The sequence below is a fragment of the Scyliorhinus canicula genome, chromosome 6 (genome assembly GCF_902713615.1).
Source record: "Scyliorhinus canicula chromosome 6, sScyCan1.1, whole genome shotgun sequence".
NCBI lineage: Eukaryota > Metazoa > Chordata > Chondrichthyes > Carcharhiniformes > Scyliorhinidae > Scyliorhinus > Scyliorhinus canicula.
This window is the reverse complement of record NC_052151.1, coordinates 98,848,836-98,873,972: the sequence shown is the minus strand read 5'-3', so window position 1 is coordinate 98,873,972 and position 25,137 is coordinate 98,848,836. Positions and strand designations below refer to the sequence as shown.

Sequence of the window (25,137 nt, the reverse complement as noted above, 5' to 3'; positions counted from 1 at the left end):
AGCATTGTGGTTCGCACAATTGCTTCACAGCTCCAGGGTCCCAGGTTCGATTCCTGGCTTGGGTCACTGTCTGTGCGGAGTCTGCACATTCTCCCCGTGTGTGCATGGGTTTCCTCCGGGTGCTCCAGTTTCCTCCCACAGTCCAAAGATGTGCAGGTTAGGTGGATTGGTCATGCTAAGTTGCCCTTAGTGTCCAAAATTGCCCTTAGTGTTGGGTGGGGTTACTGGGTTATGGGGACAGGGTGGAGGTGTGGACCTTGGGTAGGGTGCACTTTCCAAGAGCGGGTGCATACTCGATGGGCCAAATGGCCTCCTCTGCATTGTAAATTCTATGATTATCTATGATTATCTGCAGAATTTTAAATTGCTCCTAGTCCTCAGGCTTACTGCTTTTTTTTGGCCAATTTATATGCTTCCTCTTTGGATTTAACACTCTCCCTGATTTCCGTTATTAGCCTTGGTTGAGCCACATTCCCCATCTTACTCTTTGGCCAGACAGGGATGTACAATTGTTGAAGTTTATCCATGTGTTCTTTAAATGTCTGCCATTGCCTATCCACCGGCAACCCCTTCAGTATTCGTTGCCAGCTTATCCTAGCTAATGTACGTCTCATACCATCAAAGTTAGCTTTCTTTAAGTTCAGGATCCTAGTCTCAAACTTAACTGTGTCACTCTCCATCTAAATGAAGAATTCTACCATATTATGGTCACTCTTCCCTAAAGGATCTCGCACCACAACATTGCCAATTAATCCTTTCTCATTGCACAATACCCAGTCTAGGAAGGCCTGCTCTCTCAATGGTTCCTTGACATATTGGTCGAGAAAATATCCCTTATACATTCAAGGAAAAGCTCCTCCATCGCATTGTTTCCAGTTTGAGATGAGATTTATGAGTAGTGGGGGCTGTGGGGGGGTAGCATAGAGCAGTAAGTGCTGGATATACGGCCAGCAATAGGTGGAGTCTTGGGAGAGATTGACAAAGACGTTGTGGGCAAAAAGACAATGAGAAGGTAAATGGTTATGAACAAGGCTAAGGAGGGAGCTGATAGTGGCACATTGAGAGATCAGGATAAGTTAATGACAGAACAAAGATAATCAGTGTGTCAAAGAACAATCTGGAACAGGGAACAGATGGCCTGAGTGAGGTGGTCGGAGGGGAGACAGTGGTAAGTGAAAAACAAGATGGAAATTGGGATGAAAAGGGGGATTGAAAAATGAATCAATGGAAGAAATGAAAATAAAAATAGGGTGAAAGGTGGAAGAGAGAATTCACAGCTTGAAGTTGTGAACTCAGTGTTCAGTATGGAAGTCTGTAATGTGCCAAATCGGAAGATGAGGTGTTATTCCTCCAGTTCGCATTGGGCTTCATTGAAACATTGCAGCAGACCAATAATTGAGCCATGTCCCGTCTCCCCACAATTGTCTAAATCTCATCCTATTTCCAGTTCTGGCTAGCTTTGAAGTAGAGTCAACCAGTCTGAAAACTTTAGCTGTTCTCTCTCCACAGATGCTGTCAGACCAGGTGAGATTTTCCAGCATTTTTCTGTTTTGTTTCAGATTCCAGTATCCGCAGTAATTTGTTTTCAGTCTACCTACAGCTTAATTGGTACATGATATCTTGAAGGCAAAGGTGTGCTTTTGCAATTTAAAAATGTGCCATCAAATTTCACCTTTGCCTCACAACTGATGGGTGTTTATTTGTCTACATGAATACCCCATTCGTCTTTTTCTGTGCTAAACTATTCGTGTTTGCATGATGGAAAACCTGAAAGGCAGTTGTTGCCACTTTGCACATTTTGTTCACTAAACTTCAGAAATTCTTTAGGTCCAGGACCCAGCCATACTGAAAGTGGGTGGCACAGTGGTTAGCACTGCTGCCTCACAGCTCCAGGGGCCAGCTTAAATTCCGGTCTCGGGTCACTGTTGTGTGGATTTGCAATTCCTCCCCTTGTCTGTCTGGGTTTCCTCTGGGTGCTCCAGTTTCCTCCCGCAGTCTAAAGATGTGCAGATTAGATGGATTGGCCATTGTAAATTGCCCCTTAGTTCAAAAAGGTTAGGTCAAGTTATGGAGATAGGGTGAAGGTGTGGGCTTAAGGAAGGGTACTCTTTCCAAGGGCCGGTGCAGACTCGATGGGCCGAGTGTAAGTTTTATGATTCTATGGTGAAGCAAAATACTGTAGATACTGGAGATCTGAATTATACACAAAAGGTGCTGGAAGCATCTGTAGAGAGAGAAACAGAAGTCAAATTCAGTTCCGAAGAGACATATTGGACTCAAAAACGAATTCTATTTCTCTCTCCACAGATGCTGCTAGGTCAGCTGACATTTTCCAGTACTTTCTTTTTATTATCAGTACTGAAAATATACACTGGAACTGTCACCCCCTACTAGAATAAGAATTCAGATCTTGACCTCTGGAATTCCTCCCTATGCTCCCCCCCCCCTTGATCTTTCTATCCTATAAGATGTTTCTTAAAACATATCCCTTTGATCAAGCATTTGGTCATCAATCCTGATTTCTCTTTGTATGCCTTCGTATCACATTTTGTTTGATAATGCTTCTTGAAATGTTTTGCTAAGTTCGAGATGTTATATAAATTGTTAGATATGGCCCAAAACCTTTTGGGGTAAATTTGTGCAAAAGAGTGTGTTACTCGAAATTATTCGTGCACAAGTTACCAATTATCCTTCTTTTCATAAATACACTTAAAGTGCCTTCGGACCTTTGGCAACACTGTGTTTAGCACAATTACTTCACAGCTCCACGGTCCCAGGTTCGATTCCCGGCTTGGGTCACTGTGTGGAGTCTGCACATTATCCCCGTGTGTGCGTGGGTTTCCTCCGGGTGCTCCGGTTTCCTCCCACAGTCCAAAGATGTGCAGGTTAGGTGGATTGGCCATGCTAAATTGCCCTTAGTGTCCAAAATTGCCCTTAGTGTTGGGTGGGGTTACAGGGTTATGGGGTTATGGGGATAGGGTGGAGGTGCAGACTCGATTGGCCAAATGGCCTCCTTCTGCACTGTAAATTCTATGATTCTATGATCTATGTATGTTCCGTTGCTCGGCCCCTTTAAGGGAGCAAGTTGCATTGACCATGTGACCGGCTTGGGGCCAATCCCACAGGAGGGTGCAAACCTCAGCCAAAGGGGAGTTTGCATAGGGGTCTGGGAGCAGGATCCAGGGTATTGTGTACCAGGGAGCTGAATAATAAAGATCTGTGTATCGTGTTCTGTGCCTTTTATTTATCTGCCTTTGACTTTCATCAATAAACACTGTTGTTTATTACTGGAAGTCTCCGGTGTACGTCTTGAGCCATCATAGTACCCTACAAAGGAAATTGGTGTTGGATAAAAATGGTTAATAATTGCTATTAAGATTAATATTTATCATATATGTTAATGAATATTTTGAATAACTATAAGATATTTTTTATTTGACAGAAACTGAAAAAGAAAAACAGAGAAAGCCTCCCACCAAGCCAAGGGAGAAAGGTAATAGAGTGTATTATGGAGCTGTGGATCTGCATTTTTAAACTTCAAACATAAAACTGACAGGCAAATGAAGATCAGCAGTCCATCAAGCCTGCTCCCAAACTTGATGGCTGGAGCAGCTTAATGAGGCATTTCTTCTCTCTCACCACACCAGCTGGGAATGTTTCCGAAAGTTCTCAGCTCATTGAGAAATGAAGAACCCATCTAAATTCAGTTCATTCCTACTCCCATAAGTTAAAGTTAAATCTTTCTCCAGCTAAGGTTAAAAAAATCAAAAGTCAGTGGAGGCAGCTGGTGATTTAAATGGCCAGCTACCTCTGAAATTCACGCATGCACATACATTGATGTAACCCCAGTTTTGCCCCTGTGAAGATGGGAAATGCGAGGTTTGGTGGGATTTAGGGTGTTGAGTGTGATGGGGGATATGCTAAACTAACCTCAAACTTTTCAGAGACAGCCTCCTTCAGGTTTATGACAACAGGTCGAGTGAAGGAAGCACTGATTTTCTTTTTAATATTGAAGCCAGTTTTTCAAACATTTAAAGGGCAGGATAGTTAAATAGCTTGACAGCTCCCATGACAGTTTCTTTGACAGCTCCCATGACAGTTTCCCTGACAATTCCAATGAGCTTGATAGTTCCAATGTGCTTCTCCAATGTTTACATACATTCATGTCTACTTTTAACAATCTCAACCGACACTTTACTTCTCCCAAAGGGCACTTTACCTCTCCCAGTGGGGATCTGGTTTAGCTCACAAGGCTAAATCGCTGGCTTATAAAGCAGACCAAGCAGGCCAGCAGCACGGTTCGATTCCCGTACCAGCCTCCCCGGACAGGCGCCGGAATGTGGCGACTAGGGGCTTTTCACAGTAACTTCATTGAAGCCTACTCGTGACAATAAGTGATTTTCATTTCATTTTCATTTCATTTCATCTCACCTCTCTCAAAACTGTATTGCAACCTATCCTAAAGGGTATCTGACCTCTCCAAAAAGGCACCCAACTCTCCAAAGAACTCCGCTAACTTTACACATTCTCGTGATAAGTGTAAAGTGCAAAAGTTGTGTTTTGGGTATTACGCTAGCGGACATTGAATCTGACTGAAAGCAGCAGTATTTTAACAAGCGGAGCTGCATCTGTGGACCATTGATAAGCAAAGTGCATCCGGGGAAATTGGCTGAAGCTGAAATTGGGGTCGGGACTTACAGATTAGGGCCCCTCGCACCATTTTGGCTACGGTATGGGTCTCCAATTGCGTGGAAATTTCTGCCCAAGTTTTGCAAGTTTAAACATTTTAAGTGTTTAAGGCAAAGAATAACCACAACCTGCCTTCCTTTGATTTGGACAACTAGATTGTGCAGTTTCTCAATCCTCAATTGTGCCTAAGGTGAAAGAGCGGAAAGTGGGATTAATTAGATGGCTGCAGCAAAGAGCCTGCACATGCTTGAAGGGTCAGGTGGGATTCTCTGATCCTGAGGCTAAGTGTTGATACTGTCGTAAACGCCGTCGCATTTTACGACGGCGTCAACAGGCCCCCAGAATCAGTGATCCTGCGCCCTACATGGTGCCAGCACGACACTGGAGTGACTCACGCAGCTCCAGCTGCCGATACCGGCGTCAAACAAGCGCCGCGGGTCTGCGCATGTGTGTTATGACTAGTGCGAACTCGCGCATGTGCGCCAGTTGCCTCCTCCGTACCGGCCCCAACGCAAAATGGCACAGAGGTACAGGGGCCCAGCGTGGAGTAAAAGAGGCCCCCACCATGAGAAGCCAGACCGCCGATCGGTAGGCCCCAATCGCGGACCAGGCCACGGAGGAGACTCCCCCCGGGGTCGGATGCCCCCCCCCCCCACCAGGCCGGCCCCCACAGGATGAACACCGAGGTCCCGCCAGGTAGGACCACATGTGAACGGCGCCGGCGGGACACAGCCTATCTTGGTGGCCACTCGGCCTATCGCGCGCGGAGAATCGGCGGGGGGAGGGCGTTGGCGTGCCAACCGCGCCGGCGCCAATGGTAGCGTTTCAATGGCCCAGGGTCGGAGAATCTGGCCCCCTATTTCTAGCTATATAATCCTTTCATTCTAACCTCCTCCCGTTCAAGGAATATTTGCTAAAGGTGAGGGGGAAGCAGGGAATGGAGAAGAATTTACAAAGGCAATTGATAGAAAGGAAAAGGAACTTGGGGTCAACTTGGGATTATGACAGAGGAGAGTGAAGTCTGGTAAAGCTTCAAATGATTGAACCAGATCTAGCAAAGGTTGACTAACCCAGTTGCATACCCGGTATTTTCAAATAAATGGAATGAATGCAGATTTGGGGCTGAAAGATGGCAGGAAGAGGTAGGTGAAGTGGAATATAAATAAGTGGTTAGTGATACTCTTATTGTTCATATTGTTTGGTGACACTTCAAATAATGAACCAGATAACACATGATGCCATGAATATCCTGAAGGTAAGCATTAACTGGCTTGGAATGAAGATGGATGTGCAAACAAAACATTTTGGCGCATAGGTGTAAAAAATTAGACTTGTTACTGTTATGTTTTCTGACCAGTCTTTAACACTACATTACGTATTTGCAGCTTTAATAATAAATATGAAGACAATAGGTTTACAGTGGATTTTATGTTCCGGAAACACCACTGTTTAATTCATTTTACAATTCATTTAATTAATTGACAGTTTAATTCAGAAATCTATTTTTCTTTGTTATCAAGTTTAAGGTACATCAAGCTCTTTAAAAAATGCGATACTAATGCAGGAAGGAAATAGCTAATGATGCTGAAAGTCTTTTACCAGATATTGACATTGTGCCGCTTGTGTTTAACCCTAAATGTCAAGTAGCTTGGAGCATGCCTGTATGATGCTCTGCTTCATTTAGCCTGTAATGCTACCCAGAGATGATTGACATCATCTGCTGTTTAAAATGACAGGACATTCATTCAGAAGATCAGTATGTCAGTATTCTGAAATTTGTAGACAACTTATTTCCATATTCAAACCATTCTTCAAAAGAGTGAATAGGTTGTTCTGCTTTTCTCCTTGATGTATTATTGATTTTGTTGTGTCTTGGCTTATTACTTCATCAGGGGAACTTGTCTAGTGGACTGATTCCATATGGAATCATACTTTTGTATAATCAACTCATATCAAAGAGGAGTTAGAGGTTCTTGTAAGTTGTTAGGGCAGGTTGTGAATTACCGTGTACTTTATTCTTAATGAATTCACTGACCTGGTTGTAATGGTCTAATAAAAATATATCCTTTCCAATTTATGCACATTGCTTCCAAAGGAAATTATTGTTGATGGACCACAAATCAAGCAGAGAAAAATAAGAAACCATTGGTAGATTCAATAACGTTATTAAAGGTTTGAAGATTACCATTGATCTCCAGTAATTTTACATAACATTAATTTATAAAGAAAAGTAGGCGTAATTAGTCTGTTTATGCTAAATTTAAGGCAACATTTATTGCAGCGTTATTTTAACTTCAATTCTATGTTCAGCATAATTATAAGAAGCTTGAATTTTTAAAATTCCTATGGCACAGCAGGAGGCCATTCGGCCTATCGCGCCCATATTAGATCTTTTAAAGTGCTCTTGAATGAGTCACAGCTCACAGATCAGTTTTCTGATTTGCATCTGCTGTCAGAAAGAATGTTTGCTGCTGATGGGCTCTCAAAATCAAATGTTCCATGCGGTACTTTTACAGAATTGCACTGGTTATTCTGGAAGATGGGGTTCACTATCAGGTTGTGTCATAGTTCACAAGTAACATGCACTGTACTTACTGAGGGTATTAGCTGAGGATTAGATGGCCTCTTGATGGGAGTAAGCATAGGTAGCAATTACACTTCAATAGCTTCTCTTGTATTGCATTGTAATTCTTTCACAGAGTTAATCTTGTCCATGAGACCCAGCTCCTACCCACTGTTCCACCAAACTACAAATACCTTTGCAGGTCCCCATTCGCTAGCTAATATCATTTGTAGTTCTCTTCAGTTGCTGTTCCACTCTTCTTTAAATTTGCCATAATCACGCCTCTTCTCAAAAAAACACCGCATGACCCCCACTGTCCTTGCAGACCACCACCATCTCCAACTACCCATTTCTCTTCAAAGTCCTTGAATGTGTTGTCTCCTCCCAATTCTGTGCCCAATTTTCCCAGAACTCCATTTTGAAATCCCTCCAATTAGATATCCACTTTTGCCACAGTATTGAAACAGCTCTTCTTTTGTCACAAATGGCATATTTTGTGACTTCTCGTTCTTCTTATCATGCCTGAAATCTTTTGCAGATTGACCACACCATCCTCCTTCAAAGCCTTTCCACTGTTGTTCCATGGGTGGGACTGCTTCCACCATTAGCTATCTAATTATAGTCAGAGAATCACTTGTAATTGCTTCTCTTCCTGCTCCAGAATTGTTGCGTCGGTTGTCCCCAGGATTCTGTATTTTACCCCTTCTATTTTATATTGTCATGTGAGAGTCCCTTTAAGAAAAGTGTGTTTTACCAAATGGCTGCAGTGATGTCAGTGTGTGAGTGGAGCTGAGCTCTGGCTCTGCTTTTACTTTCATACTTGAGCTGGCAGCAGCAGTGTGTTTTTGGTTTCGTTTTCAGAGTTGGAGAGCTGTATTCACAGCAAGAAGATGTTATGATCTTCTCTGCAATCTAAAGAATGTCTCCAAATCACTTGATGATTTCAAAGTAATACCTGTTTCTGGAGGGAATTTAAACCTGTTGTCTTTATTTAAAAAGGGTTTAACTTATAGATGTTGTTTGGGAAGTTATTAAGGGTTATCTATAGTGTATTGTATCTTTTGGGGGGTGGTCAGGGTTGGTAGTTGATAAACTGTTTTCTGTGTGTTTATAAATGTTAACTGGATTCATAGAATAAATATTGTTTTTGTGAAAAATACTTTTAGTTCTCTGTTGCATCACACCTGTAAAGTGGGCCCTTGTGCTCCCCATAACCGTAATAATATCTATATGCTGCCACTTGGCAACATCATTGAAAGTGCAGCAATTGTTTTCACATCTACACTGAGGACCCAGTTCTACCTCATCGACACCTCACTTAATTCATCATTGTTCCAAAATATCAGACAGCTTATCTGACATCTAGGACTGGATGAACAAATGTTTTCTTGAATTAAGTATTGGGAACACTGAAGCCATTCTTCAGACCCAGCTCCAGACTCCTATCCCTAGCAACCAACTCCATCCATCTCTCTGTGGTTTTACCCCGCAGCACCCAGAGTGCTGTTAAATGCTAATTGGAAGTTAAATAGTTAAATCACTGCAGGGCAGCAATTTGTCCCCAGGGCTGACCAAGCAGCATTCTGATTTTAAATCTCTTTTGTTTTCCAATTCCTCCATGGCCTCACCTCTCTCTACTTTGTCATTTCTCCAGCCTGACATATCTCTGCTTATCTAATTGTGACCTATTGAGCATCCCCAATTTTACTCCACCCGTGGTGTCCATACCTTAATTTGCTGATGAGATAAGTTCTGGAATTCCCTTCTGACACTGCTTCACCTCTCTTCCTCACTTTTCTCCTTCAAGAAACTCCTTTAAAACCTATCTTTTTGACCAAGCTTTTGGTCAACTGACCAAATATCTCCTTTTGTTCGCGGCACCGTATTTTGTTTAAAATGTTTCTGTGAAGGGCCTTGAGATGTTATTATGTTATGGGCACTATATAAATGCACCTTGTATACTTGTGTAAAAATGGACCCTAGTTTTTCAGGATTCAAACAGTGTTGTGATTATTAATTATTTACCAGTAATTACTATGCTTCATTAGTTTAAAGGCTTATATGGGAGCCTTTTAGATGTCCTCTGTGCCAATTCTACTGGCCATCTCCCAGACAATCAAGAAGACTAATGTTTGTACCATGAACTGCCACAATGCCTTTGAGGAGGAATAACAAGTACACGTTTCAGTTTAAAATTCAAGTTGTAACATTTGCAGATAAGACTAAATATTAAGCATTGGCAAAAGATTTTAATGTTTCCAAGAAAATAATTAGAAGCTTGGGAAAGATAACCACTAAATTAGAAAAGATGAAGAATAAAGGTGCCAATGAATGAACATTCAGCAAGTCGCCTCACCTGGAGGAAAAATTGCTAGAATAGGTTAATAATGGGCATTGGCAAAATGTTCATCTGGTTATCCATGGAGCTAGCCGACTCTGCACCCTCAGAGAAATAAAGAAAGAATTACAAATCAAAGCAAGTGCTGAATAAGGTTTGTAAAAAGGCACAAATTAGTACTCTGTCAGAAAACCAAAATTGCACAGCGTCTGCTCACTGAATTCAATACTAAAATGATTGAATTCCAACGTTTTGTTGTCCGACATCGAGAAAAAAATGCATATTGATCTGCTTACATTGGAATATAGATGAAACAAGGATGAACTTTAAAATACCAGCGAACAAGGCCATTACCAAGATTACTGAAAAAGCTTGCAAAGCTGTTTAACCATGAGAAGACGTGGGGCTGGATTCTCCACCCCGCCACATTTCTGTTTTACCCCGCCAGCGGGATGCTCCGTTATGTCGGCTAGTCAATGGAGTTTCCCATTGTGGGGCAGCTCCATGCTTTCGGGAAACCCCCGGGCTGCTGGCAAAATGGAGCATTCCGCCGGCTGAGAATCAATCCCAAGGATCACAGTGGTTCCATCTTGCATGGCACAAAATTCTCCCCAAAGAGAAATTTTGGAAAGGCATTCTCGTCTATGCTAACAAGAAAGGATTGACAGATGAAGTTAGTTGCAAAAAATAGATCAAAGCACTGTGGAATTTGAGACAGACAAAAAAAGTTTGTCTGGGACATGTTCAAAATCCCACCTGGTTGATGAAGTGATCAGTGATGTAAGATCAATTAACATAAATGTGGCAGTTATTCCCAGGTCTTATGAGGTTGTTCTGCCCTTGGATGTGTGTATAAATAAACCTCTCAAGGACATTATCTGAAAGATGTGGAATATTGGATCTTGGAAGGTGAAAAAACGTTTGCTCAGGAGGGAAATATGTGAGCATCGTCACATGATGATGAGGTTACGCTAGAACTCTATATAATGTTGGTTACGCCAAATATAGAGTATTGTTTGCAGTTCTGGAATCCATATTATAGGAGGGATGTGATAACACTTGAACGGGTGCAGAGGAGATTTACCAGGCATTGCCTAAGCTGGAGAGTTTTAACTGTGAAGAGAGATTGGATAGACTGGGCTGTTTTCCTTGGAGCAGAGAAGACTGAGGGGGGATATGATTGAGACATATAAAATTATGAGGGGCATGGATAGAGTAGACAAGAATAAACTTTTACCCTTGGTGGAGGGTTCAATGACCAGGGGGCATATTTAAGGTATGGGGCAGGAGGTTTAGAGGGGAAGTGGGAGTCTGGAACTCACTGTCTGAAAAGATGGTGGAGGCAGAGACATTTATAGCATTTAAGAAGTATTTGCATGTGCACTTGTAATGTCAAGGCATACAAGACTATGGGCAAAGTGCTGGAAAATGGGAGTAGAATATGTGGTTGTTTTTGACCAGCACAGACACGATGGGCCGAAGGGCCTTTTCTGTGCAGTATGCAGTACTAGCAACATTGTGGCATTGCGTCTTAGGTGTGTGGAAAAAACTTGATCATTATATTGATTTAACATAAGGTATTGACAGACCTGGATTTTAGGGGATGAACCACACATCATAGTGTCTGAAAAACAACACATTACCATTATTGGTGCAGGCCATTCAAATTTGAATGGCATGCACCAATAATGGCAATGTGTTGTTTTTGAGCTATATATAATGTGTAGTATGCAACAAATATGTTTTCAATCAGCTCTAATTGCTTCTGCTTTCCTTTGATTTCTTCTTTAATTGAACTAAATAGAAGAATATTGTCAACTACCTGCAACATTGATGACAATATTTTCACTATTTTTTTTTGTGTTCTTTCTGCTCAAAGGCAAACCAGAAAGTAATATGCCCAATTGTGCTCTGCGTTTAGTGACTACATGGAGTTGTGTGTGATGTGATGCTATATGTACTGCAAAACTGATCACTCTGCTTTTATCTTGTTTTAATCTTTAGCTTGCTAGATGATGTGATGCAATGCTGACCTATTTCTAGAGATATTGGCTGTTTCTATACATGTTATTACATCAGGCAAACTTGTTGCGAAAAATAATCAGCAGCTTTTTTTGGAACAGAGCAGAAAAATCGCAGACTAAGGGTAGGATGCAAATACTGCAGACGGCATCATACAAAAGAAAAGAAGGATTGCCCAGAATGAGGAAAGCAATGTTTTAACTGAAAGAAGCTGAATCATTTTGCACACAAGTGTTTGACCAGAAAGAAACAAAACAAGCCTGTACAGATGGCCACTGGAGAGATATCAGCCGAAGAGTCTGATGAAGTACATCATTGGTGCCATCAGGTCTATGGGTAATAAATGGTTTGTGACAATTGGAATGATGACCGCAGAAGGAGAGCATCAAGTGAACAGGAAGCATCAGACAGACACTGGTATATCATGCAGTATCATCACCTTCACAGACCTGTGCAAAATGGCTCAATATGGCTTTCCAAAACTGAAGCCCTCAAAAGCAAACTTGAGGCTAAACGACGGCACAATGTTCATACCAAGAGTACAAATTAGTCTGAGAGTCCAATGCAATGGAAAGAATGAAGATCTAGAATCCAAGTCATTGATGGTATGCAACAGCCATTCATATCAGTTGGAGCAAGTCTAAAGCTTGGACTGATAACACCCAATATGCGAACAGAGTGTGTCACAGGAAACAAAGCCATTGATGCTGAACATATCCAAGAAGAGTGCAAAGATATGTTTACAGGGTTTAGATGTCTACCTCGAGAATATCATTTCCAAGTGGATGAGAGTGGAAGCCCAATTCAGCATCTATCAAGAATAGTTCCACATGCCCTCAGGCCTAAAAACATGATAGAAGTGATGGAAAAGAAAGGAATAATCAAGAAAGTGACAACTCCTGCCGACCAGATTAGCAGCATGGTAACAGTGAAACAACCTGGAAAGCTGAGAGAATGTTTAGACACAAAGCATCTAAATAAAGCACTGAAGAGATCCCATTGCCCCATGCCAACCATCACAGGCATTTTGTCACAAATTGCGAAGGCAAAGGTATTTACCACCCTCGATGCGAAGGATGGTTCCTGGCAAGTGAAATTCGATGAAAGCATCAGCCTTCTAACTGCTTTCTTGACACCATTTGGGGAAAACAGATGGTTGCACATGCTGTTGAGCATTTCCACGGCTTCAGATTATCAATGCAAACAGCGCGAGATGGTCAGTATCTTCCTGGAGTGGAACACATTGTGAATGTTCCACTAGTCTATGGATATGGAAGAAATCTCAGCTGACCATGATTAGAATTTAATATAACTGCTGGAAAGAGTTTGCCAAATAAACCTGAAGCTAAACAAGAAACAAATTTCACTTGAAGATGCCTGAATTTAAGTACATAGGACATGTACTGACAACAGAAGGTCTTAGCCCGGATCCTGACAAAATGAGAGTTGGAGCAGTGATGCAGCAACCAACACATGTGAAAACAGTGCAACGAGTATTTGGATTTACAAACTATTTGCCAAAGATCTTTCCTAATTTGTCATAGGAGTGTGAACCACTATGAAAGCTCACTGCTAAGGATGTGCAGTGGTAATTGAGCAGAGGACAAGCAACAACTTTCATTAAAATCAAACAACCAGGGATAACAACGGCAGTACTGAAGTACTATGACGTAAATTATGAAGTTGCCTTGCAGTGTGATGCCACCAAGATGCAGCGAGGACAAGCAATCACATTTGCATCTGGGGCATTAATGCAAACTGAAAGATGCTAAGATCGCAAGAGTGTCTGACTTTTGTATGTCTGGGGGCAGCCATGTTACATTTAGTTCAATAAAGGCACTGCACTCAAAAAGTTGTAGTCTTTAAGATCACAACACTGGTTGAGCCTTTAAGGGCATTACTAAGGGAGATTTCTGCTGTGTCTTATTTGTTGCAAAATTGTTCATATGTTTGTAAACAGTATGTTTATGATTGTATTGCAGGATACAAAGACAAAAGCGCTTACCTATATTTTGGACATTTCTACAATTTGGCCATTTCAATACTTGTTGGCAAATATAGCTACATCTATCGATAGAAAGCTGATTCATGGCCCATGAACTTGATTGATTTTTTTTTTAATAAGTGACTATCGCGGACAGTAGAATTCTATCAATGTTATTTATCTGAACTTTTCAAAGACATTTGATAAAGTCCCTCCTAAGTAAGTGTTAGTTATAGTTGAAACCCACAGAATTTAAGGCAAATTATTGACCTAGTTAGAAAATTAGCCAAAAGGCTGGAGATAGAAAGTAGGAATAATGAGCAGGTACGCTAATCGGCAGGATGTGGTTAATGGTGTCCTGCAAGGATCTGTTTTGGGACCTCAACTATTTATCATGTTTATTAATGATTTTGATGTACATATCCAAATTTGCCAATAAAACAAAGGTATGCAGCATTGTATGTAGTGAGATGGATGCATAAGAAATATAAGTAGATTAATTGAATGGGCAAAATAGCGGCTAATGGCTTTCAATGTAAGTAAATATGAGGCAATCGACTTTTAACCTAAGACAGGGCTCTCTTATGGTGCAAAGCTAGAAGTAGTGGAGATGCAAAGAGACTTGAGGATTCATAGATTATTACTAAATTATTAACAGGTACAGAAAATAATCAAAAAGACAAATAGAATGTTGGTTGTTGTGTCAAGAGGACTAAAAATCATACTTCAGCTATTCAAAGCCTTGATTAAACCACACCTGGAGTACGGTGAGCAGTTCTGGACACCGCACTTTATATAAAATATATTGGCATTGGAGGCCTTTACCAGGGTTAAATTAACCAGGGTTAAATTATCAGGTGAGATTATATGAACTATAATTGTATTCCTTGGAATTTAGAGTGTTCAGGGTGAGTTGATGAACATTTTTGCAATATTAGTTATGAAAATGTAAGGACAAATTATTTTTCTTTGTTGGGAAGTCAAAGGCTAGGGAGAATAGTCTAAAAATTAGAGTCAGACCATTCTGGGGTCAAATTAGAAATTAATTCTATATGTGGTCAAGTTTTGTATGGTCGTCCGCGAACAACAACTGATGCTAGACAGATTCAACGGAAGAAGAAGAGAAACAATGGCAGACATAAGGAAATATCCTATAACTCTCAACAAAAGGCAGCATGGTGGCACAGTGGTTAGCACTGCTTCCTCACATGGCCCTCGGGATCTGGGTTCAATTCCGACCTCGTGATTGTGTGAAGTTTGCATATTCTCCGCGTGTTGGTGTAGGTTTCCTCCGGGTGTTCCAATTTCCTCCCACAGTCCAAATATATCAGGTTGGGTGGGTTGGTGTCGTGGAAATCATAATAAAGACAAATTCCTCGAGGTTCAATTTAAGGAAATTTATTGACACAGATATATTTGTGGAGAGAGAGTGTTCCAGTTGCAAAAGCTAGTGCACTGCTCTCTGAGTTATGCAGTGGAAAACCATTTTATTTATAGTGTGAAATAACTTTGAAGAGATAAAGCTTGGGAACATACGCAAGAGGAAATATGAATGTTTTACCCTTGATTTATAAAACAATTCGAGTACGCATTTTGTTGTCCTTCGGAAGAACAATTTATTATCATAATCAGGCTTAGCACAAAATACTAAGCAGTATTTAGTTTACATTACTTGACCTACTTCTTTTCACTCAAAAGCAGTGTTAAAATACAGTCAATATTCCCAGCATGCTTCTAAATTGGTAACTCATTAACTTCCCTTCCACAGTTGGATATGCTAAATTAGTGTCCAAAGATTAAGTGGGATTACGGGAATAAAGCGGGCTATTGGCCGAGGTAAGGTGCTCTTTCAGAGGGCTAGTGCAGGCTTGATGGGCCAAATTGCTTCCTTCTGCACTATAGAGATTCTATGCTTTTATGATTGTCAATATATATGCCATTGAGAAAGAAAGATTCTAGGAGAAGAATGTGCCATCCGTGGCTAACTAACAAAATTAAAAATACTATCAGAATTGAAAGAAAAAGCGTACAATAATGTGAAGATTAATGTAAATCAGAAGATCAGACAGATTTTAGGAATCAGCAAAGAATGCCCTGCATCTCCACCGCCCTGCCCCCTGCCCTGCCCCCTGCTCCCTCCCCCACAGGGCACCTCCAATCTGACTACCACCGCACAAAAAATGCCAGCGTGGCACCCTAGCAGTGCCAACCTGGTACCCTGGCAGTACCCATGACAATTGGCAGCGCCATCTGGGCATCTTGGAAATGCCAAGAAAGCACCCAAGTAGCATTGACAGGGTGTCAGGCTGGAAGTGCCCGGATGGGAAGTGCCCAAAGGGCATGCACCTGGGGCCTCCGATCCCCTGGGAGACCCCCATGAGTGCCAATCTGTCTGGTCCCTGTTGTAGAGACTAATACTGAATGGCGCTCGCCCGAAGTAGATCCCAACAGCTCGGGTGCCTCAGGGAACTGCATATTACAGCGAGACAAGCTGTCCCGCTCTGAAATGCAGATTTGCTCAAAAGTGATCCCGCCCACAATTAGTTCATTTTATAGGGGGTAACAAATTAGCGTTGAGTGGGGGATTCGTTCACTCATGGGAAGCATAGAGTAGGAATAAATAGTTCATTTTTGTGTTGGCAAGCTGATACTAGATGTGAGCCACAGGGATTATTGTTGGAGCCTTAACTATTGACAATCTATATCAGTGACTTGGATGAAAGAGGTGAAGGTTATGGCAGCTAAATTTATTAATGACAGAAATAGATAAGAAAATAAGTTATCAAGAGGCTGTACAGAGGGATTTAGATAAATTAAGTGAGTGGGCAAAGAATTGTCAGATGAAATACCATGTGGGAAAATGTGAAATTGTCCACTTTGACAGGAAGAATAAGAAATAAGTGTGTTATTTAAATGGAGAGAGATGATTGCGACTTCCGGTTGCAGCGATGCGGAGCTAAGCCGCATGTTCGGCGGCTCCCGCTATCATCGGACCTTTGGGCTCTTTTTAAGGCCCATAACGGCGCTTGACGGACTTTTCCTGGTGTGGGAAGGCAACAGCAACACTTCCCTGCTGGTGGATGGACTGGACCAGGAGTGTGGCGATAATAAAGTCGACACTGGACCAGAGAAAGGTGCAAGGAAGGAAGAACAAGATGGCGGCAGGCGGGGAACCAGCAGCGTGGACGCAGTGGGTGCAGGAGCAGCAGGAACTGCTCCACCGCTGCTTTAGAGAGCTTAAGGCTGAGCTGAAGGCCTCATTTGACAAGCTCCTGGCGACCCAGACGGCCCAGGGGGGGGAGATCCGCGAGATCCGGCAAAAGGCCTCGGAGAACGAGGATGAAATCCTAGGCCTGGCAGTGAAGGTGGAAGGGCATGAGGCGCTCCACAAGAAATGGCAGGCGAGGCTCGAGGAAATGGAGAACCGCTCGCGCCGGAAGAATCTGCGCATCCTGGGCTTCCCGGAGGGGCTGGAGGGATTGGACCTGGGGGCCTATGTGGTCACCATGCTGAACTTGCTGATGGGAGCTGGAGGGGGCCCACAAGTGCTGGTGTGGAGGCCCAAGCCCAGCGAGCCGCCAAGGGCGGTACTGGTGCGGTTTCACCGGTTCGTCGATCGAGAATGTGTGCTCAAGTGGGCGAAGAAGGAGCGGAGCAGCAGGTGGGAGAATGCGGAGGTCCATATCTACCAGGACTGGACCGCGGAGGTGGCGAGGAAAAGGGCCGGTTATAACCGGTCGAAAGCAGTGCTGCAGAGGAAACGGGTGAAGTTTGGCATATTACAGCCGTTGCGCCTTTGGGTCACCGAAAAAGACCGTCATTATTACTTTGACTCCCTGGAGGAGGCCTGGGCCTTTGTTCAGGCTGAAAGGCTGGACTTAGTCTGAGGGTTGGGGGGTGGTCAGGGATTGTTATTAAGTGTTTTGGATTTTTTCTTCCTTGTTCCTTTGTTTCTTGGGGAGTTTGTGGGATATTTTGTAGGCCCGTCAGACGGGCTCGGGGAAAGTGGGGGGTGTTGGGTTGGGAGGGGTTGAAGGTCGATGAGGGTGGACGGTGCCTCGCGGGAGGGTAGGGTGGCCTGGGTCGGGACTGGGGAGTTTGGGCCTGGAAAGGGAGCTGCGCCAGAGGGGGCGGGGCCAGCCGAGTGGGTGGTGTGGGCTTTTTTCCCGCACTATGGGCTGAGGGGCGGGGCTAAAGTTGGGTACGCGGGTTTTTTCCCGCGCTGGGGCCGGAACGGGAGGGGACTGTGCCTGTTGGTGGGCAGGGAGGAGAGGAGCAGTGTTACACTGGGGGGGATCGTTGGGGCGGCGGGAGCGGCCCGGGGTCAGCAGGAGTCAGCTGACTTATGGGAGTACAATGAGAGGAGCAACGCAGCTAGGGGGGCCTGAGCTTGGAGGGAGGGGAGTGGGGGGCAGGGTACCGGGTTGCTGCTGGAAGAGCCGAAGGGGAACTGAGTCTTATAGGAGGGGTCGGGATGAGGATTTGCCACTGTGGGGAACGGGCCGTGCGGGAGACGCAGGTACGTGGCTGGCCTAGAAAGAGCTATGGCTGATCGGCCGGGGGGGGGGGGGGGTGTGGCGAATAGCCCCCCGATTCGGCTGGTCATCTGGAATGTAAGGGGTCTGAATGGACCGGTCAAGCGGGCCCGGTTGGTTGCGCATCTGAAGGGGCTGAGGGTGGATGTGGCCATGCTCCAGGAGTCGCACCTTAGGGTGGCAGATCAGGGAAAGTTGAGAAAGGGGTGGGTTGGGCAAGTGTTCCATTCGGGTTTAGATGCGAAGAACCGGGGGGCGGCAATTTTGGTGGGGAAGAGAATGTTGTTTGTGGCGTCGAGTGTGGTGGCGGGTAGCTGTGGCAGATATGTGATGATAAGCGGTAAGCTCCAGGGGGAGCGGGTGGTGCTGGTCAATATGTACGCCCTGAACTGGGACGATGCGGGTTTCATGCGGCGTATGTTGGGACGGATTCCTGACCTTGAGATAGGGGGTTTAATAATGGGAGGGGATTTTAACACAGTGCTGGACCCAGCACTCGACCGCTCTAGGTCAAGGACGGGTAGGAGGCCGGCGGCGGCCAAAGTGCTGAGGGGGTTCATGGACCAGATGAGATTGAGAGGGGTAGATCCTTGGAGATTCATGAGGCCGGGGGATAGGGAATTCTAGTTCTTCTCCCATGTTCACAAGGCTTACTCCCAAATTGACTTTTTTGTTTTGAGCAGGGCTTTGACTTAGAGGGTGGAAGGTGGGGAATACTCGGCGCGGTATGTGACAATTGGGCGCGGCCGTTTTGGCACGGCCGTTTTGGCGCGGCGTTTGGGCGCCATGGGACAATTGGGCGCAGCCAATTTGGCGCGGCCGTTTGGGCGCAGACGACAGAAATTTTTTTCGTTTTTGTGGCTAGTAAATTGTTGCAAGTAAATTGTTGCAAGATTCAGTATCATTCGAAGGAAGGACTTAAAAGCAAACTTAAAAATGTAAATTAAAAGATGAGCTTTAAAAAGTTTTTAAACTGACTTTATTGTAAATTAAAAACCTTAAATTAGTTCATTTAGTTAAAAACCTTAAATTAGTTCATTTAGTTTAGTTAAAACTGTCTTCCGAAGATTAATATCCGGTCGTGACCTGGTCCGCTATCACAAAGTAAAACATTTTCTTCCACTCCTGGTTGAGGGACATATATCCTGTAGCATTCTGGCACAATCAATTGTTGTAAATCACTTGGATTGGTGGGGGCGTTCAATACATAATTACGCTTTCTGCTTATCATTCTCCTCAAAGCAGATATATTAGGAATGGCTGGTAGACTAGCTTGGGATATGTCTGTCAAACATTCATTAACAACTACAGTTGGTGCCTCAAGGGTTTCCTGTGCTCTCTTTTTTATTTTAGTTTTCACGAGTGCAACCTCTACTTGTGCAGCAGAAGCATCATGCGAATGGCTGTTCAGCTGCCTCACCACGTTTGCAGCTTTAGTATGGAGCCGTGCTTTGCACCGGTCTTTTCACTCACAACGCCAAAATTTCACTTCGCTGTCACCTTTGCTTGTTTTGTCAAAGACATAAAGGAATCCGTTATGAACAAATTTTTCTTTACCACGTTTCGTTGATACTTCCTCAGCCATCATATGGGTATGCACGTTGGTTTAGTTAAAAAATATATAAAAAGATGGTGATAGAACGAAACACTTGTGACAGCGGACCCGCACCAGCAGCCAAATCAACTGAGGCTAATTTACAAATAAAGAAATGTTATTATGGCCAAAACGGCTGGCGCCAAAACGGCTGGCGCCAAAACGGCCGCGCCACAACGGCTGCGCCCAAATGGTTGCGCCAAAACGTACCTAACCCTACTCGGCGATAGCCATTTCAGACCACGCTCCGCATTGGGTGGACCTTGAGTTGGGGGAGGGGAGGGACTAACAGCTGATGTGGCGGTTAGAGGTGGGGCTGCTGTCGGACGAGGAGGTGTGCGGGTGGGTCCGGTGGTGTATAGAAGGGTACCTAGAAATTAACGATAACGGGGAGGTGCAGGTGAGGGTGGTCTGGGAGGCCCTGAAGCCGGTGGTTGGGGGGAGAGGGGGGAGAAGAGAGAGAGGGAGAGGCTGGTGGAAGAGATGGTGAGGGTGGACAGGAGGTACGCAGAGGTCCCGGAGGAAGGGCTGCTGAGGAAGCGCCGTAGCCTCCAAGCGGAGTTTGATCTATTGACCACCAGGAAGGCGGAGGTGCAGTGGAGGAGGGTGCAGGGGGCTGTATACGAATATGGGGGAAAGGCGAGTCGGATGCTGGCGCACCAGCTCCGGAAGCGGGAGGCGGCTAGGGAGATAGGGGGAGTTAGGGATGGAGGAGGGAGTCTGGTACGAAGAGCGAGGGCATCAACGGGGTGTTTAGGACATTTTATGAGGAACTATTCCGGTCAGTGCCCCCAGTGGAGGAGGGAGGGATGGATCGCTTTCTGGGCAAGCTAAGGATTCCGAGAGTGGAGGAGAAGCAGGTGGGGGGGTTGATTTGGAGGAGCTGGTTAACTCGATGGGGAGCATGCAGACAGGGAAGGCCGATGGGTTCCCGGTTGAATTCTATAATATGTTTTCAGACCTGATGGGCCTGCTGCTAGTGAGGACCTTTAATGAGGCAAGGGAGGGGGCGGCTTTGCCACCGGCGATGTCTAGGGCGCTGATCTCACTGATCCTGAAGCGGGATAAGGATCCCCTTCAGTGCGGGTCATATAGACCGATTTCGCTCCTGAATGTGAATGCGAAACTGCTGGCAAAGATATTGGCCAGGAGCATAGAGGACGGCGTGCCGCAGGTCATACACGAGGATCAAACGGGTTTTGTGAAGGGGAGGCAGTTGATTGTTAACGTACAGAGGCTTCTGAATGTCATAATGATCGACTGTCGTTATACGCGGATGATCTATTGTTGTACCGGTGGGGGGATGCCGGAGGTGATGAGGATTCTTGGGGAGTTCGGGGACTTCTCCGGGTATAAGCTCAATGTGGGGAAGAGTGAGCTGTTCGTTGTACATCCGGGGGACCAGGAGAGAGGGATTGGGGAGCTCCCGCTGAAAAGGGCGGAGAGGTGTTTCAGGTACCTGAGGGTCCAGGTAGCCAGGAGCTGGGGGCCCTGCACAGACTCAACTTTACGAAGCTGGTGGAGCAGATGGAGGAGGCGTTTAGGAGGTGGGATGTGCTGCCACTCTCCCTGGCGGGCAAGGTCCAGCCTGCCAAAATGACGGTCCTCCCGAGGTTTTGTTCCTCTTCCAGTGCTTCCCTATCATGATTCCTAAGGCTTTCTTCAGGCGGGTCAATAGGAGTGTTATGGGGTTTGTGTGGGTGCAGAAGACCCCGAGGGTGAGGAGGGTGTTCTTGGAGCGGGGTAGGGATGTGGGGGGGTTGGCGTTGTCCAACCTATGTGGATATTGTCTGTATAGACTGTATACAGGTATCCACCTCTCTCAATTTACTTCTCATTATATCCCTTTAGGATATTAGCGAATAATATTTATACAAACAGTTTTCTTGATTGAAAAGCTAACATATTGCCTTTGTGTAAATAGTATATATTTTATGCATTTTGTATCAATTCAGGCAATGGCATTATATACTTATCTTTCATAGCTGAATTGCTGTATCTATGTTGAACATAGGGTACCACATTCCCTATATTTCTCTTCCCACTCACAACCTTTTTTATATTGAGCTGTATAATTAGATATAATCTTAACACTAATCGTGAATTATATTGGTTGGCCTTATGTTAAATGAGAATATATTATGAATACAGAAGTTATTATTCATTAAAAAAATTAACAACACCGTAGAATGGTTTCTGGCCATCTCTCACTCAAATATTGTATTATGTTGACCAAACTGACCTATCTCAAAGTGATTGATAAACACACTAATCCCATCGGATAAAAATGATAGTACAGCCTCTCAAATCACCATGCTGCTAAACTCTAATCTGTATATCAGATATAAGTGTGGTTCCAGGGAAGAACTGCACTGATGTGCATCTGTCTTTCAGTAGAAAGCTCTGAACACAATTGTTTAAATGGATCCGATCTTTTTTCCAGTATTGTAGACAACAACTGAACCCTTCTTCAAGACTGTGGCCTAGTTTTCTCTATTGAGCTTCTCCATGAACCATGAATTTTATAAAATTCCAGTTCTGTCATCACATGCCAGATAATCCGCTTTTTGAAAAGCACCAACTTCCACCCCAGAGCACGAATAGACTGATACTAAGAATGATACAGCTGTAAAAGTCAACGAGCTCGTCTCGTGAAATAAAATCACTTTTATCCATTCGCCATCTGTCTTATCAAATCTTTTTTTCTCCGAATCAGCTGCTTTCTGATGTCATTAAATGCGATCTTCTGCCACATTCAGGAATTATTTGTAAAAGTGGCCACAGGCACTAACAGAAAAGGAAAGAAAAGCTGGTGATTACTCATAAATGAGGGCTTAGCTTTGTACGAGCAGGAACTGACAGTCACAATTCTTTTTCTAATTGACATTGTAGTTGAGCTTAGGCTACATCTTTTCAGCAGTGCGCATGTGATTAAATGGCCACAGTTTTACTTCATTTAAATTTAGAGGTTATTTGGCTTATCTGTAAAATTGAAAATAGCTGTTTTCAGCCTTCCCAGCTTTAATTATTTCAATATCATGCTTTTCCCTAAACCATTTAGATATATCATGGAAAACAGCAAGCTTAATTTTTTAATCAGTGTATCTGCATTAAATATGGAAATTGAGGTCAGATTGCGGTATATTTGAAGAAATTGAAAAAAAGAGAAAGGGTGGATAATGTTACCGAATTGTTCCCTGCTTAAATCTAACTTCGAAGTATTGGTTAAAAGTGTCCTCTTTCTGCTGGATGCTGAAGCTATGTGTAAAATTAGTTTTGCTATACTCATCCTGTCCTGTTCTAGGGTTATGTGTGAACAGTAAAGAGTTGCCGATTTAGTATCAAATTGAAATTTCACAAAACCATCCAAAATTACCTATTTATCCATAAGACATGGTATTTGCTCATTTTGTTTTGTGAGCTTATTCATGAAGGCATGCATTCTCAACCTTTCTCCTCACTTGAGGTGTGGTGATCCTCAGGTTAAATCACCACCAGTCAGCTCCCCCCCTCAAAGAGGAAAACAGCCCATGGTCATCTGGGACTATGGCAACTTTACTTTATCTTACTTTACCTGTGTGTGTATGCCAGTTTTATTATTTATATCAATATTAAATAGCGCCTGCATGTCTTCGCAGTTGCAGACAGCTCATATGATGCTACATTTAACTGAATCCTAATGTATAATTTTTAATAAGTTTCTTGTGGGTTATTATGATATAAGGTCTGTAGAGAGATATTGAACAAAATATAATTATTTTAATAAATTATCATGTACATACACACTGAAATAATTCCAAGTTATCAAACAATAACCCCTTTTCACTATTGTCAAGCAGAGCTAAAGGAGAAAAAGTCACATCTTACAAGACCAGGTGTGATGATTGGTCAAAGTAAAAAACTTGACCATATAATGTTGTGCTCGTCAAGTTGAAGAATGTTAATACTGGGAATCTAACAATTTCACATTTTGTTAATCAGCATCTTTATCAAGCATTCCTAGAGCTAATACGTTCTGTTTTAAATACTCTCAACCTGAGCTTTGCAATACAGAAACACACATCAGGAATTTCAGTGGAACACCTCATCACTGTCAGGCTGTAGCTGTGGTTAATGTTTCTTTGCATGATCTTTCCAGCTAGCATCAATGGCTATTGAATTAGAGGCAGTTTTGCACCATAAATCTTCACCCATTAAGAATTAATTGAATCTGCCTAAATTCATGACATGAATGACCAGTGCAGCTGAGAGGGATAGAGGCAATTTTATCCTGTCCAGTTGCCTATGTCCCAGAAGTGAAAGGATAGTGTGTGCTCTACTATCACACTCAATGTTTTCTTTATGAGACATTTAGCTCATCCAAATAGAACTATAAAACTTATCTATTTTGCCACTTTATTACCTTCAGTAAAATACCATCTGGGTAACATTGGTTCTTCCATTCCTGTAATACCAAGTATAACTCAAAACAGATATTTTTGTTTTCTTTGAATTTGAGCATATTACCAAAGGATTAATAAGAATCACAGTGCTGCCTTAATTTAACGTCATCATGATAAATACCAAATTGTATTCCGAGACATCCTTATATCGCAGAATACAATCTGATATCATGTCTGGCAGAACAGATTTGTGTAGTAGTTAATTTAAAACTCATTAGTGTGTACTGATCACTGTCCGTGTGGAGTTTGCACATCAGTGTGAAGTTTGCACATTCTCCCCGTGTTCATGTGGGTTTCGCCCCCACAACCCAAAGATGTGCAAGGTAGGTGAATTGGCCAGTCCAAATTGCCCCTTAATTGGAAAAAATGAATTGGGTACTCTAAATTTAAAAAAAAATTAGTGTGTACTGAATGGTAATGTTATTAATGATACTCTTTAAACATAAGATAAATAAATATGCTGTTCTCACAGTTTATCTCCAGTCCTGTTCAGAGGAGAAATGTGTGTTTCAATAGAGCTGAGTGATTAAAGAACCTGAAGAGTATTGTCCTGAATTGTGCACCATCACTTAATCAAAAATGATGAATTCAGGGGAACCAGAATGGGATTATCAATTGATCTATCCTGGTGAATCCCTTAAGATTTAAAGGAATATGACACTCAATAAAGGCTGGCTCTCTGCAGCCATGCAGATCACCTATTTTAATGAAAGAAAAACTGCTTAAAACCAAAATAAATTGCAGATGAAATGATAGAATCAGCGGAGAAATATTTTTCTTGCTCTTCCATTTAGTTTACCCCCCCCCCCCCCCCCCTCCATCGGCACTTCAGTTTTAATCAGCTGCATGTTTTAAAAGTGTTTGAATTTTTAATTCTCTTTCAGTCTGCTTAAGAATAAAGGAAATTTCTGTTTGTTTATTGTAACAGCTGCTGTTACAGTCATCTTAGGAACACAGGAAGGCGATTAAG

The 25,137-nt window shown here is 43.2% G+C and overlaps 1 protein-coding gene across 1 annotated transcript in view; it reads left to right on the top strand.

Moving 5' to 3' along the window:
- The window catches only part of LOC119967928 (triadin-like), a 233,906-nt gene that overhangs the window by 8,928 nt on the left and 199,841 nt on the right, over window positions 1-25,137 (top strand). Inside the window, exon 3 of the mRNA XM_038801024.1 lies at window positions 3,443-3,493. Coding sequence (XP_038656952.1) covers window positions 3,443-3,493 — 51 coding nt within the window. The remainder of the gene's footprint in view (window positions 1-3,442; window positions 3,494-25,137) is intronic.